Source organism: Molossus molossus, unplaced genomic scaffold, assembly GCF_014108415.1.
Source record: "Molossus molossus isolate mMolMol1 unplaced genomic scaffold, mMolMol1.p scaffold_m16_p_1, whole genome shotgun sequence".
In the NCBI taxonomy this organism is placed as follows: Eukaryota; Metazoa; Chordata; class Mammalia; order Chiroptera; family Molossidae; genus Molossus; species Molossus molossus.
The window spans coordinates 83,454,222-83,471,328 of record NW_023425344.1 but is presented as its reverse complement, the minus strand read 5'-3'; the positions used below and the strand labels follow the sequence as shown (position 1 = coordinate 83,471,328).

The window sequence follows — 17,107 nt, the reverse complement described above, 5'->3', positions numbered from 1 at the left end:
TATGGCTCAGTTGGCTGGAGCATTGTCCATACACGAAAAGATGGTGGAGTCAAGTCACCGGCAGGACACACACCCAGGTTTCGGGTTCCATCCCCAGTCGGGCAAGTGCAGGAGGCCACCGATCATTGTTTCTCTCTCACACTGATGTTTCTCTCTCTCCTGCTCTCCTTCCCTTCCTGTCTCTAAGATTATTTTTTTTAAAGGTTCATATTAGCTATTTCAATTTTTGTATCTTATTTTAATTCTCATTAAAAGTAATATGCTATAAAAAAAATCATGAAATGCCTGCTTCTACAGGAACATGAATTTGAGTGATTTTGTTGAAGAATTTGTTATTCTTTCTCCTTAGTCACTAATGTCTATAATTACTACTTACAGTTCTAGAAGCTGCACAATTCATTCATTCATCATTCATTCTTTAATTCATTCAACAATCAGCGTGCATTTCCTATGTATCAGTATTATAGTAGTGGCTGGGATTACAAGTCAAAATACGGTTCCTTTTCTATGCTCTGTCAATAGTAACAACTGAATCCAAAGTATTTACTACATTATTAACTCAGTGTGGGAATCGTATATGTTTAAACAACTCAAAGTTATTTTATGTGTCTAAGGTGTGTGACTCACGGGGATATAAAGAAGAGTAAACCACTACATACCATTCTACTTTCTGCTTCTATGTGTATGACTAGCTTAGATACCTCATATAAATGGAATCATACAATATTCATCTTTTTGTGACTAGCTTATTTCTCTTACCATGTCTATAAGCTTCTTTCATGTTGTGGCATATGACGGTGTTTCCTTCCTTTTAAAGGCTGAATAATATCCATATGTCTACTACATTTTGTTTATCCATTCATCTGTCCGTGGACATTTGGGTTGTTCCCACCTCTAGGCACCTGTGCATAGTGCTGCTATAAACATGGGTGTGCAAGTATCTATTTTAAGATAAGGAAATTGAGGCCCAGAGAGGTTAAGTAACCTGTTCCAGCTCACACAACAAATTAATGATCCTAACTCAGACAGCGTGCGGCCTACGTCCTAAATAACTACTCTTCACAAATACACGCCCTCTCCTTTTATTCATCTCACGGGTCCAACTATCTTCTGACATTAAAGTCCCATAGGGAATGAGTAAGTATTCAGGATCTGTTAGTAGAAATTTTACATATTTTTTTTCTTGATTTCATCATTTAATTTTTTCCCCTTGATTTACTATTTCAAGTAGCTCTTATTATCTCCATTTGCAATAACATGTCCAAGGTCACCTAGCCAGCAAGCATTCCAAGTCTGGCTGCAAAGCTCACACTCTTCCCATCATGCCATGCATGCCATGACTTTCAACCAGCATCTTTGGAGCTGAAATGAACCTTGAGAACATCTTTTGTTAATGAAGGATTTCTGGATATCAGTCTTAGGATCAGCATTGACTTATGAGAAAAAGAAATGGAATATGTGCTGATCACACATAAAGGAAGTGACAAAGAAAAAAATAATAAAGATAAATACATTATTTTCTTAAAATATTCTTATCCAGAGTAATGTATGAAATCTAATTTCTAATTACATTTCAAGCATCTGTCCCAGAGAGTTTGTAATATAATGCACACATGATAGATTAATTAATAAGACACACCAGATAGATTTGACGACTGTATGAAGAACATCAAAACATCAACTATGAGTATCTAATGAAGACTAGTGTGATAGGGGAAAACACATTTAATCAATGTTTAGCTGACATCAGAGCAAACATGTATTTCACCGACTGACTCAAAAGAATTCGGAATTGTGGCCTCAAATAACGAATTTCTCAGTATCTACCCCTTTCTCTGTATGTCCACCAAATTCTAATAAAAGATAAAAATTGAAGCTATAAACTTATCGATTGGCCAAGGTCATGCATATTCCAAAGTAAATGTAAATATTTCCTATCCAAATACATGCTGCAGAATTCATGGACTATAAATTAAGGGCCTTCCTCTTACATTTTCTTCCTTCAATCAATCTCTACATCATAAAAGTTCTAAGTATAATAAAACTATCATGTAAGTTAGCAAAATAAAACTGAACAGCCAAGAAACTTCAATGCACATCTTTGCTATATGTAGTAGTAAATAAATGAAATTAATCATCACTCTTCTCATGTCTTTCAAGTGGCAGCCTCTAGACAAGGCAAAACTCTAGATAAATTGATACAATATCTTTTCATTCTTAGGGAATGCAAAAAATAGATGTTGATTATTCTCTAAGAGAATATATATATATTAATAAACATATTCTAAGGGAATATATGTTGACAATGAGTATATGCTATTTTTAATATAAGACCTTTTTAAGTATAATAGGCCTATTCTTTATTCATACCCAAAAAACAGCTTGTGTTAGACATATTTATGACTCTTTTTTGAGATCTAGTTAACATTTATTACCCTCTTCCTAGCCCAAAGCATGCACATAGGTGTTATTATTCCCCATTTCACAAACTGGCTAGGTGGCTGGTCCAAGGTCACAAGTGATGAAGCCAAGATTTACACTCAGTCTGTCTGACACCAAGCCTCATTCTAGTTATGTTCCCAATTACTCCTTTTGTTAGACGTGGGGAGTCAAAAGAAAGTCACTGGCTGGACTCTAGTGCCACCTCTCACATTGACTAGCTATGTTCCTGTTCCCCTCCTGGAGCCTCTGTTCTCTATCTGTACAATGAGAAGATTGAACTGAATGATTTCTAAATTTGCCCAGCTCAATCATGCTCTGAGCCCTTGCTTCTCAAAGGAAGATTCTTAACCAGATATCTGAGACAAAAGCAGGCCTGGTCCCAAGTGTGCAATCCTGTTCCTCCTCTTTAAAAACTTCCATGTAGCCCAGCCCCTGTGGCTCAGTGGTTGAGCATCAACCCATGCACCAAGAGGTCGCTGGTTCAATTCCTGGTCAGGGCACATGCCCAGGTTGTGGGCCAAATCCCCAGTGAGGGGCATGCAGGAGGCGGCCGATTGATGTTTTTGCACATCAATGTTTCTATTTTTCTCTCCCTCTCCCTTTCTCTCTCTCCAAAATCAATGAAGAAAAAACCCAAAAACTTTCATGTAATTATATTAGAGGTATTTGCCTTTAAAATTCAAATAACACTAAAAGGCATGTATAATTACAAAAAGGGTCTCTTGCTCTGTATGCACTCTTCTGTCCCTAAAAGAAAATCTGGTGACTGAAGCTAATGCTTTTCAATTCAGTTTTATTTCCTGAAATCCATCTGTTTTTCTACTATCATAAATATATATTTCTATCTCTTTGTTTATAAACATCAGACATTATTGATGTTTTGTAATGGGAAAAGAGGATTTTTTTTTGCACATTTATACACTCTTTTTCTTTTTTTTATTCCCTTAATATTACCATCTCTAATTTTTAGTTGTAGTCATGCAATGTTTTTATTGTTGTTTTGTATATACTGTTCACTACTGAGTTAAGTGTACTGTACCTTTTTTTTTTTTTAAATATCCAAAACTTTCCCTACCTCCTCTTGTATAGGATATCATTTACTCTCTTGAGGCAAATCTTCTAGTAGCTTCCTGGTGTACATCTTCTATTACTTTCATACATGATGGGCTGACTAGGTATAGAATATTAGACTGGAGATTTTCCTTTAGAGTTCTAGAGCCTCTGCCTCCCTCTTCCACATTGCTGTTGAGAACTGTGATGGCATTTTGATTGCAAATTGTTTGTATATGGACTTCTTCCCCTTCTCTGGACACTGTTAGGAACTACTTTTCACCCTTGGTGTTCTGAAATTTCACAACAGTTCGCCTTGGTATAGGTCATTTTTCAACTGAGCTTTTCAATCAAAAGAAACATATTATTTTTGCACCTTTTCTTCTATTAGTTCTTTGATATTTTCCTCCCCACCATTTTATCTGTTTTCTTTTTCTGGTTGTCCTACTTTTTTAGTTCGGTTAATATATGTTTAATTTCCAAGAAGTCTTCTGATGTTTCATTTCTCTCTCTCTCCCTTCCTCTCTCTCTCTGGTTAATCCTCACCCGAGGATATTTTTTCCATTGATTTTTAGACGGAGTGGAAGGAAGGGAAGGGGTGGGGAGAGCGAGAGGGAGAAACATTGATGTGAGAGAAATATGTCCATTGGTTGCCTCGCACATGTGCTCCCACCGGGGCAGGGATAGATCCCGCAATGCTCTACCCACTGAGCAATAACGGCCAGGGTGGTTCCTTTCTTTTTTATTTTATCCTTGTTTTATCAAAGGTGTTTTAAACACCTTTATCCTTGTTTTCTTGAATCAGATCCTTTGTCACGTTTGTTTTTTGGTTTCAGTATTCTATTGTGGAAGTTTTCCACGTTTTATATTCCTTGGCTGTCGGCTCTTACTAAAGAGCAAGTCGCTAAAAGCTGATTGGAAGGTCTGAACGGAAGGCTGGAAGGCTGGAGGGTGATTGGGTGATCAGCTGACCAGCTGGTTTTTGTTTGTTTGAATTACAGCTATGGTACCTGCAATTATTTTTTTCTGGGAACAGTTCTGACTCTGCAGAGGAGGATCTTTTAATCCCTTTGATTGAGGAGATGATTCTAGCTTCTGAAGTTCTGGAATGAAGGGCAAACGGCGGGTGGAGGAGGGAGAAGTTTTCCATCAGTCGGTATGCAGTCTCACTTAGTTCTTGTTCTCAGTGTGGCACGTCACCTTGCCCCCCTCTGTGCCTCACATCCCTACGCTTAGAGCGTCTCTGATTCAGTTTCTTCATCGGATACACTTCCAGTCTCTTGCAGGAGTCGGGGAAAAATAGTTACCTGGCCACACAAGATGGGGGTGAGAATCTGGGTCCCTAAATATTTTTAAATTACACATGATTTCAGCCCCTCTCTCTCTCCTCTCTGAGGTTTCTGGTAGCCCGAATTCCTAGTTTTCTGGGATTCTGTGAGAGCAAAGAGACATGCTTCCTGAGAGCCTCTTGCCAGTCCCTCTCCCCAGGCATTTGAGTTTGATCTTCCTCTTCTCTACTCAATGATTTATAATTTTTCTTCCATATGCTTGCTGCCTTCATATATTGTGGTTCAAGTTTACAGAATGCCGGACATAATTTCATTCATGATGGAGTACGATTTTTCTGGTTCTTGTTATTTGGGGTGTGATCTATCTTGGGGAGAAGGGGTTTGGAATACCTCTATCTGCCCTCTTCACATGAAAGTCTTCCATTTTGCCTTAATGATTTTTCTAAATTGTGTTTGTAGAATAATTTCTCAAGTTACTTATCTTTTAAAAAAAGATTATATAAATTACTTACCAAAATTGTTCCTGAATTACATTCTATAATTGCATTAGCATCTTTTAATTGTATATAAACATATAACTAGAAATGAGCTAGTAATTAAGCACTCAGCTCTGATAAATCATAATCATATTAAAATTTATGAGTTAAATAGAAAAAAAATCAGATAATTTGAAAATAACTTGTTCTGAGATTTTGATATATATTGACAAATAAAAAAGAATCACCCTACTGTTAAAAATCACTACCTTATTCCCTGGTTGAGATGACTGCATTTTATTTCTGGCATTATTCAGCTAAAACACTTTGGAGAGCAGGTTGCTTAGCATTGACAGTTTTTGTTTTTTAAATGTAAGTGTGTTTTTCCATAGTAATTGCCCTTTCAATAATATATATATATATTTTTTTTTCATCCTCACCCGGACATTTTTTTGTTTGTTTTTTGTTCAGATAGAGTGGGAGGGAGAGAGAGGAAGAGAGAGAGAGAAACATTGACATGAAAGGGACACATCGAGTGGCTGCCACCCGCACGACTCAACCAGGGCTGGGGACAAACTGCAACCGAGGTACGTGCCCTTAGCGGGAACTGAACCCGGGTCTCTCTGGACCGCAGGCCGATGCTCTAACCACTGAGAAAAACCGGCCAGGGCCAGTAATATTGTTTGACAACATTTCTGTTATACTGAGAGCAGAGCTATTAACTCACATTGTAAATTAGGTCTTAAAAATATAATTCAGTAAAATAAGTTTTCATAATAATGAGGATTATTTATCTCACAGTAGGCAAGAAGGCAATAATAAATCTTTTTTTTAAAAAAAGAGCCTTAAAAAGTCCACTTTTTTTTTTTTATCCCTCCACCCTCTGCTCCTCTGGCAACCATCAGTTTGTTCTATGTGTCTATGAATCTCTTTCTGTTTTGTTTTGTTAGTTCATTTATTTTGTTTTTTAGATTCCACATATAAGTCAAATCATATGGTATTTGACTTTCTCTGTCTGAATTATTTCACTTAGCATACCCCCTAGTTCCAACTGTGTTGTCACAAATGGCAAGATTTCATTCTTTTTTATAGCTGGATAATACTCCATTTTATATATACCAAATTTCTATCATTTCATCAATTGATGGACACTTAGGTTGCTTCCATGTCTTGACTATTGTAAATAATGCTGCAATAAATATAGATGTACATATATCTCTTTAAATTAGTGTTTTGGATTTCTTCAAATAAATGCCCGAAAGTGGGATTGCAGGATGGTATGGTAGTTCTATTTTCAGGTTTTTGAGGAATCTGCATACTGTTTTCCATAGTGGTTGTACCAATGTGCATTCCCAGCAACAGTGCATGAGTGTTAACTTTTCTCCACACCCTCACCAACACCGCTTATTTGTTGTCTTTTTTATAATAGCCAGTTGGACAGGAGTGAGGTAATATCTCATTGTGGTTTTGATTTGCATTTCTTTTATTTTTATCCTCATCCCAGGACACTTTTCTATTCTTGTTCAGATAGAGTGGGAGGGAGGGAGAGGAACAGAGAGAGAGAAAGAGAAACATCGACGTGAAAGGGACATATCAAGTGGCTGCCTCCTGCATGACCCCAACCAGGGCCAGGGACTAATTGCAACTGAGGTACGTGCCCTTGACCGGAATTGAACCCATGACTCATTGGTCATAGGGCTGACGCTCTAACCGCTGAGCCAAACCAGTCAGAGCTTGATTTGCATTTCCCTGATTAGTGATGTTCAGCATCTTTTTGCATACCTGTTGGTCATCTGTATGTTTTCTTTGGAGAAATGACTATTCAGGTTCTCTGCCCATTTTTTTAAATTGGATTGTTTATTTCTTTGATATTCAGTTGTACGAGCTCTTTATATATTTTGGATATTAACCCCTTATCTGATACATCTGTTGCAAATATCTTCTATTTAGTAGGTCGTCTTTTTGTTTTTGGTTTCCTTCACTGTGCAAAACAATTTAGTCTGATTTAGTCCCATTTGTTTATTTTTTTCTTTTGTTTCGCTTGCCTGAAAAGACAGATCCAAAATATACTGCTAAGTCCAATGTCAAAGTGTTTACAGTGTATGCTTTCTTCTACGAGTTTTATGACTTCTGGTCTCACATTTAAGCCTTTTTGAGTTTATTTTTGTACATTGTGTAAGAAGGTGCTCCAGTTTCATTCTTTTGCATGTAGCTGTCCAGTTTTCCCAGTACCACATAAAAAAAGATTGTCTTTTCCCCATTGTATATTCTTGACTCCGTTGTCATGGATTGATTGAGCATATAAGCATGGGTTTATACCTGAGCTCTCTATTCTCTCCCATCAATTTATGTGTCTGTATTTGTGCCAATATCATACTATTTTAATTACTCTTACTATATAGCATAGTTTAAAATCAGAAGGCATGATGCTTCTGGCTTTGTTCTTCTCACTCGAGATAACTTGATCTATTTAGAATCTTTGTGGTTCCATATAAATTTTAGGATTGTTTGTTCTAATTCTGTAAAAACTGTCATTGGTATTTTGATAAGAATTGCATTGAATCTGTAGATTGCTTTGTGGTATAGACATCTTAATAATATTAATTATTTTATTCCATGACCACAAGGTATATCTTTCCATTTATTTGTGTTGTGTTTAATTTCTTTAATCAATGTCTTATATTTTTCAGCGTACAGGTCTTTCACCTCCTTGGTTAAAGGGTTGTTGTACTAATGGAGACTCAACAAGTAATTAGTGTTTTTTTTCTCCTATATATATTATTTGTTTAAAGTTCCCAAAGATAGTTGGATCTAAGACTTTAAAATTCTCTCTTTAAAATTTTGTTTACATCATTAATTTTTATATCTAAAGAAAAATAGTAAAAAAAAAAAAAAAAAGCATTTACTAAACAAACATAAACATCAACTAAACCCTTATTTGAAATATCACAAAATCAGGGATTAATACAGCTTTAATGCCTTTCCAATACCTGGCTATTTCTGATTTTCTCCCTAGCTACATTACTTTCACTGGAATCAATCTAATACAAACACTGATGCATTTCGTTTGATATATCTAGTGATAATATAAATCTAATTTTGGTTTAATCCTCCCCCAAGTAACTTTAAATCATTTTCTATGTCTTGACAAAGGTAATTATAAAGGTTAAAAGAAAAACCATTATGGATATATTATTATGAAATGTAGAGAAAGTATCATCACTTCCAAATAGACATATACATTATTTAGTTGGTGTTAGTAAATTATGACCTTGGAAGTTACAAGAATATGCCACAATAATTTAGCACCTAAGCCTTAGAAGGATAAAGAGACATACGCGGATAGGCTCAGAATTTTGTGAACTGAGGGCGGAGTAAATGGGCAGCAATGTCTTGCTACCTTAAACATTCTGCCTGCTGCACTGGTAACATAGGCACTGTCTCAATGACTCATTTCATGGGAGAAGCTTTAATCTTTACCTCAACGTTTATGTACAATTTAAACTGCACATAAATATATATTTAATTTGAATTTACTGAATCAGATGTCTACATTACCCTGAATTTCCTTATGAACAGTTTTCTTAAAGTTTATTTCACTTTTTATAGGCTTGAGAGAACCAGTCTAGACTGTATCTGCAAAGGAAACAAATGGCATGCTTTTTAGGCTGTAAAAAATAACAACAAACCCCACAAATTTTCAGTAGTTGATATTTAAGAAATTACCATCATTGGAAAAAATTGGAAATACTACAAAATTGGACAAGAGTTCCACCTAGACAAGCCCATTGGGTATGTTATGAGAACATATACAGCTAGAAATACACAGTTGCACAACCTTCCTGGAAAGTAATTTGGCAAATGTATCAAAAGTCTAGACGTCTTGATGAATAAGATATTCATCATAGTAATAATTATATTACAACAACATGAAAAAAAAAGAAACATGATTAATTAGTAGGGAAAAGATTTGTGACAATGTTCAGTTAAAGCAGGATCAATGTAGTATAATCTCAATTATGTTAACATATGTGTAAATATACATTTGTGTGTGTGCATACATATAAAAAGAGTGAAGTTTTTAGCAAGTATTTATCTCTCAGTAATAGAAATACTGATGATTCTTCTTCTTATTATGTATTTTTCTCTATTGAGCATAGTCTTATAAAAATCAGGAAAAAATTATTTAAAACAAACACAAGAAATAGCAGCAACACTAACATCTTAATGAAATTCAAATTCCACTAGAGCACACAATCTTGGGTTTAAAAGAGCTGGTAGAATCACATAGCTTAGGTTTTTTTCTTCTTTATTGATATTAGAGAGAGAGATGAAAGAAGAGAGAGATAGAAACATCGATGAGTGAGAACATTGATTGGCCGCTTTCTGTATGCCCCCCACTGGGGATCGGGCCTACAATCTGGGCATGTGCCCTGACCGGAAATTGAACTGGTGACCTCTTAGTGCATGGGTTGATGCTCAAACACTGAGGTACACTGGCTGGGCTATCTAAGGTCTTTTTAGTAAAATCAAATAATAATTTAGTGTTAAGGTTTTACAAACATGAGCAATATATTTTCTGTCTCTTGGAAGCTAAAAATATATGTAGATATCAAATCCCAGCTAAAGTAAATATTACCTAAAAGTCACTTGAGAATTTATAGGTTACTAGCAAGCTATGATTTTCAATTATCTTCTTTGTTTTTTCTTTCTTTCATTATCTCCTAAAAATGTAGAATGAATCAAGGAAAGTCATCTTCATTAGAATTTACTCATTTTATTCATTCAAGTTATAGCTATTTTTAAGCATTTGCTGTGTGTTAAACATTGTTTTTAGGTACTGAGGATTCTGCAGTGAAGAAAAAGTTCTTATCTGGTTGAGAAGCAAACATTATCTCTATCATGTAGTGATAAAATATTATGAATAAAATAATATTCATTAGTATGCTATATTATATAGATAGAAGTTATAAATGTCTTCATTTAGCAAAGAATATAAAAGTATCTCCTTTATTTACTCTAAGGCATATAATTTTTTTTATTTATTTAACTAAAGAAATTGAAATGGTTTCATTACTTACCCCAATATTAAACATTCCTGTAAAATACTCCATATTTGCTTGAATAAACCAAATGTTGCTTAGACCTAGTTCATCGCTTCTCTTCTTAGCACGGATTAATGATAATTCCTTGTTTTCTATCAATGTAACCTAGATTTCATTCAGGAAACAAAGTATATTCAGGAACATAATTCAGACATTAGGACAAAGTATTAGGACTATATTTCATAGTTTTAATAATATAGAATATATATTGATCCTTATCTTGTGCCAGGAAGTAAGCCGGATAATATGGTACAAAAAGGACCGAGGTCCTTGAACTCTTGAAGCTTACAGTTGTTGTGATATAAGTGAAACTGGCAATTATAATACAGTGATAAGTGCTTACCAAAAAGCATATAATGTGTTATTAGAGCACCTAGACTTGATGACTAAGCAGGTTTTAGTCATTTAATATGAAAAAGTAACATATGAACTGAGGCCCGAACAATGAATAGAAATTAGCTGGGGCAATGCAGTAGTGTTTCAGGCAGAGGGAGAAACAGGTATGAAGGCCCAAGGTGAGACATATACTGCACGTGTGAAGAACTGAGAACACTGGTTTAGCTGGGCAGTGTGTGATGGTGATGGTGGGGGTGGAGGATGGAACTCGGGCTGGAGAGGCAACAGCAGCCAGAGCATGGGTGATGAAGTTTCGGTTGCTGTGATGTACAGTACGGATTGGTGGGGGGAGACAGAACAGTGCAACCACCTGGGAGTCTCCCAGTAATCTAAGCCAAGGAAGATGGGAGAGGATCAGGGGTTCGCATGGAGAAAAGTGGGCAGAATTAAGTCAGTTTCATCACTATCGTTCCTAGTTTTATGCTGATTTTTGTCCTCATGCTTGTCTTCATGGCAAAATGCTGGATCCCTTTGTATAAATAAACCTTTCAGTATTATTGGTGTCAAAGGTTTTCCGCTCTTTACTTTAGCCAAGACTTCCCATTTTCAAGTTAGATGTCTCTGTCCCAGGAGAACTGTTAGGGAGGGGGAAAAAAAGAGGCCACGTCCCTGACTCTTTTTCAGGATTTTCCCCTATGAACTGCCTTCTTCTTTTTTTTTTTTTTTTATCCTCACCCGAGGATATTTTTCCATTTTTTGTACAGATAGAATGGGAGGGAGAGAGCGGAAGGGAGAGAGAGAGAGAGAGAGAAACATCGACGTGAAGGGACACATCGAGTGGCTGCCACCTGCACGACCAACCAGGGCCGGGGACAAACTGCAACCGAGGTACATGCCCTTAGCGGGAACCGAACCCGGGTCTCTGGGGACCGCAGGCTGACGCTCTAACCGCTGAGCCAAACTGGCCAGGGCTGAACTGCCTTCTTCTTATTTCAACCATAAATTGTAGCTTTTCTAAATACTAAAACAGATCTCTGCCCGTTTCTCCCAGGAGCCTTATGTATTTTACTCCTTACTTACTAAGAAGGTAGAAGAATAATACCACCCCTCCAACTACCATCATTCTGTTATATGTCATCCATGCCAGTCTATGAGTTCTTCCACATTTTTTCCTTCTGGGAGTGGAATAATCACTGTAATTATTCTGCATCTTCTAGAGAGCTCACAAGCTAATTATATGCTCCAGTTCAACTGTATTTTTTGAAAAATGACATAAAATTCTACTTTTATGTTAAAAGATGGTCACTGTGAGGAAATGATTTAATATGGCAGAAAACTAAAAATAGCTCGCTGCTAATAAATGGTGGCAATGATTGCATAAATAATGGTACATGTTCTTAAAAACGTGAAGTCACATTTTAGTAATATTTTAATGAAAATATGTACAACTATTTGCAATAGGGAAAACATTTATGATATAATATTGAGTGAAAACAGATAACTAAAATTATATTTGCATTATTAGAATTTGCAACAATAAGCATCCTCAAGGACTTACTGAGACCATGGGGAGAAAATCTTTCATGGGTCAGTGTGCTAGATTGTTTTTTGTTTTTGTTTGTTCCTTAAAAAATTTTGTTATTGTTGTTACAATATGGATATGATGAACAAAAATCAAGTTACCAAAAGAATGTGCTCAACAAGTTTCATAAGCTAGTATTTCCTGAGTAAAATTATGTTGACACTTAAACCAGTTTTATGGCGGTTATATTTAGCAATGGGATATTTATTTATTTATTTATTTATTTATTTATTTATTTATTTATTTTTATCCTCACCTGAAGACATTTTTCCATTTTGTGTTCAGATAGGGGGTGGGGGAAGAGTGAGAGAGAGAGAGAGAGGGCGAGAGAAACATTGATGTGAAAGGGATACATCGAGTGGTTGCCACCCACACAGCTGAACCAGGGCCGGGGACAAACTGCAACCGAGGTACGTGCCCTTAGGAGGAACCGAACCCAGGTCTCTCTGGACTGTAGGTCAATGCTCTAACCACTGAGCAAAACCGGCCAGGGCTAGTTATTTATTTTTTAAATTATCTGAAAACATAACTCTTTTATAAAAGTTGAAAACGACTGTGGTCCTACTTTACATATTTTCCCTTAAGATTCTGAATCTCAGAAGTTTAGTTCAAAGAAAAAGAAAATGCTGGTGTCACATATTTGACCCCGGTGAATGATTATAAACTCGGAGAGCAAGGATAAGCAGACGCAGCTAACTGAGTCGTGTAGCTCTCCAGTGTGTCCTTTTGTCCACTGTTCAGACCTTACCTGGCACAATGGCAGCATGTGAGCAAGCACAATCCCAACGTGACCCTGAAAGAGACAGGAAGAAACAAGTTCAAGTTGGTCCCGAAGGCTTCAGCTCACCTGGAGATAACAATCTTGCCAAATAAAAGCATGCCCTTGAAGGTCTTACAAAGTCGCATGGTCTTGGGAAGGCTAAAGAGATGCATGAAGAGATAACATACCCCACCGCTGCAGAAATCCACAATTTTGTCCCCGGGTTTGGCCTGACTTGTCACCACATACACAAGGTTGTTTAACTGTTGCTGCTTCCTCAAAGCTCGATCACTGGACATTTTACCTGGGAAAGACAAGAGGTGAAGAAAATGAGAGGTGTATTGTGTGGGACTAAGAAGGCACCTAATAGAACAAACTACCAACATACAGGAGGAGAGGTGAATAGATAAATAAATTCCAAATTCCTTGTAATCCACTAGGAGAAGACTAGAGAACTGGAACCCTGAGATGAACTCTATTTTTACTTGTTTTTAATTTTAGTCTTATCCAACTTTTCTTTCAATAGCCACTGGCTAAAAATCTATGAAAAGAAAATGTCTTCTAAAGAGAGAAAATAGTAAATCGAAACATTAAGTTCAGAGTCATAAACAAAGCAATTATTCAATAAATACTTACTAGATGAGTCTCTTCCCTATATGCTTCTCAGAGACCTATTGTAAAAATTACCTAATTTCAGCACATTGCTTAAATCTCCTTGGAGAAAGGAGAGCACTAATAAATAATCACATTTTTTAATTTAACTGACACATCCTTCACCTCAATCCTTCTGGTTAGGACACTTGAAACATAGTTGTCACATTGTCTGAAATACGTCAGTCGTTATTATATTTAGAGAGAAATTGGATTTTCCCTTCTCTGCTTTGAAGCTTTTTCCTCATGAGTCAGACACAGAGATTTAATGCAACTAGAGATTAAAGATAGGGCACTTCCAAGTATGAAATGCCTTGGGCCTAGCGGCATGAAAACATCTGAACTCTGAAAAACCATTAGTCAAGCCCACAAATACATCTTCAGACGAATGAATGAAATTATTTGTTTTTACATGTTTCAGATGTACTTATTTTTTTTATAAGAGCAAGATTAAGAAAATGTAAGAGAGCAGATTTGAGTGATATAGATTAAAAATCCAGATAATGTTTTTCGCTTGATCAAATTGTATTTACAGATACCAAGGTTTCCTTGCCCCATTTCCACAAAAAATCGCATGTTTTTTGTTTTTCTGTTTTTCTTCTTTTTAATTTAGAAACACTGGAAAACTTTTATTTTAGAAAAAAAAGAAGAAGAAAATATGGAAAAAAAAGATCTATGTAAGAGAACAAGAACCATAATCTCATACTTCAGAGGTAATATTTTTATATTTATGTTCTAGTCATGTCCATAAATTCATAATTTTCTAGACAGCACATAAAATATTAAAAATCTTTCCACATCTGAGCATTTGTTTTTATAATATATGTTTTAGTAGTTGCACAGTATTTCATTCACTATATATACCATACTTAAGTAACCAATTTTCTGTCATAATAATGTGGTAATCATTCTACAGCTGAATTGTTGGACACATCTTAATTATTTATTAATTATTAATTATTAATTATTAATTAATTATTTCAAACATGAAGAGCCTTTATTTATTTATTTATTTTGACTAAAGAAGGAATGAACACATTTTTTTATTTTATTTCATTTCTTCCATCACCATTTAGCCCCTCTATGCCCTCTTCCACCTCCGCCCCCTCTCCTCCCAATCACCACACTGTTGTGCATACCCATGAATTCTCTCTTTTTCTCAATCCTTCTACCACCTCCAGAGCTGTCTGCCTGCTCTCTGTCTATGAGTCAGTTTGTCTCTATTTTGCTTGGTAGTTCAGTTTGTTCATTAAATTCCACATAGGAGTGAAATCATATGATATTTGTCTTTCTCTCTGACTGGCTTATTTCACTTAGCATAATGTTCTCCAGGTCTATCCATGCTGTTGCAACGGGTAAAAATTTCTTCCTTTTTATGGCAGAGTAGTTTTCCATTGTATAAATGTACCACATCTTTTTTTTTTATCCTCACCTGAGGACATTTTTGCATTTATCTTCAGATAGAGTGGGAGGGAGAGAGAGAGGAAGAGAGAGAGAGAAACATCTATGTGAGAGAGACACATCGAGTGGTTGCCACCTGCATGACCCCGACCAGGGCCGGGGACAAACTGCAACCAAGGTATGTGTCCTTAGTGGGAACTGAGCCTAGGTCTCTCTGGACCGTGGGCTGATGCTCTAACCACTGAGATAAATTGGCCAGGGCTGTACCACATCTTTTTAATCCACTCATCTACTGATGGACACTTGGGGTGCTTCCAAATCTTGGCTATTGTAAATAATGCTGCAATGAACATAGGGGTACATATATTCTCTTGAATTAGTGTTTTGGGTTTCTTTGGGTAAATTACCAAGCTTTTAAGTCAATAGTTTGATGACTCTATTTGTGAAGATAATTTCATGTAGCTCTAAATGAAATTATTTTAATTTTTATGTAATAATATAATTGTAAAAAAAAAAAATTAAACACAGAGTAAGTGAAAGCCTCTGTCATCCTACCCTTTGTGGATAACCAGAGATTTTATGACAATCTTCAGACACACAGGAAAGTTGACAGAATCTTACAATGAATACCTCTATAAATTCCACCTAAGTTCCACTGTTAATAGCTTACTGTACTTGGTTGATTACACTTGTATTCATCTATCCATCCCTCTATCCATCTGTTCATAAATCTGACTTTTTTTTTAATGGCAATGCAGTCTTGATTTGGATGAAAAAGAATAAGAACAAGGAGGAGGAGGAGGAAGAGAGGGTCAGAATACAAAAGTGGAAAAGTACTGTTGAGCCACTTGGGAGGGCTAGAGTCACAAATGCTATTCGATGGAGCCACCGCACAGCGAGGAGTGAGCCCATGCATGCATCTTTGTTCTGTTTGTAGATTTCTTCACAAATCTTTGCCAAAGGATTTTCATAATAGAAAGTCAAGGGAAATTATTTGTCCTTAAGGACAAGGAGACAAGAAAAGAAAAGTTACTTAGTGAAATATCTAATAGCAAGTTCTCTGTGATATTTCTTTTGTTCCTTAGGAAATAAGTTTCTTAGGTCTGTTTCAAGAGCAAATGTTGATGAAGACCTGTGTTTCTTGCTAAGACCGCATCTTCCCATATAAAGAATCTGGGCTGAAATGAAGGTTGAAGGCAAAGCGTACTTTTCAGGGTTGTGTTTAAATAGAGAGACCATGAAGCTGCACGTATTATTCAGAGTAAGCTAAAAATGGTGCCCAGATGCTTTATGGGAAACTGCCTCTAAAAAGCATTCCTCCTCCCCATTCCTGTTTTATAAATGTTATGAAGCTCCTAGAAACATGAACAGGATCTCGAATACACTGAACAAGGTTAGACAGCGATATTTTAAGATAAGGCATTCATTAAAAAATCAAATCCTGCTTTTGATTTACATCCAATATTCTTGTGCCCAGACACCATTTACAAGCATAAATTAGAATCTATTTTTAGCTTGACTAAAAATCATGATTCTTTAGATGTCACCATGAAAACACAACCCCTCCAGAGTCACGTTTCAATACCAGTGACTCCATTGTTCTGTGATGTAATTCTCCCACACTGGGGTCTCCCTGCCTGATTCCAAAAACAGAGTACAAAGGGAAAGGAACCGGTTTTTAAGCTAAGGAAGAGCCACACTAGAAGACTAGCATTTTTGATCAGTCCAAAGCACTCAATAAGGCAAAACAAAACAAAGACAAAAACCATGGGTGGAAAATGTGCACTTATGCAGCCAGGACACCTGCTCAGTCTAGTAAATTATGCTCGAGATCAGCCTCTTACGTGTTTGATTCTTAGTCTGAAACACCAAGGTACCAGGCATGTTATAACTTACTAAGGAAAAGGAAAGTGTTGGGTGTTTGTATGTAAGTTAGACTTCTATATTAAGGGCTCCTCTCTGCCTTAAGAAAGAACTTTTGACTTCTTGGCAAAAAAACAAAAACAAGCAAGCAA

The 17,107-nt window shown here is 36.2% G+C and overlaps 1 protein-coding gene across 12 annotated transcripts in view; it reads right to left on the bottom strand.

Annotated features, from left to right (window-relative positions):
• Positions 1-17,107, bottom strand: part of GSTCD (glutathione S-transferase C-terminal domain containing) — a 146,023-nt gene that overhangs the window by 33,329 nt on the left and 95,587 nt on the right. For 11 of the 12 annotated variants that reach the window (XM_036240376.1, XM_036240328.1, XM_036240350.1 and 8 more), the window contains 3 exons: positions 13,229-13,344; positions 13,029-13,073; positions 10,339-10,467 (listed from right to left, as the gene is read on the bottom strand). In XM_036240376.1, coding sequence (XP_036096269.1) covers positions 10,339-10,467; positions 13,029-13,073; positions 13,229-13,344 — 290 coding nt within the window. Of the gene's footprint in view, positions 1-8,815; positions 8,894-10,338; positions 10,468-13,028; positions 13,074-13,228; positions 13,345-17,107 lie in introns of all 12 variants that reach the window. The other variant, XM_036240403.1, reaches the window with a different exon arrangement.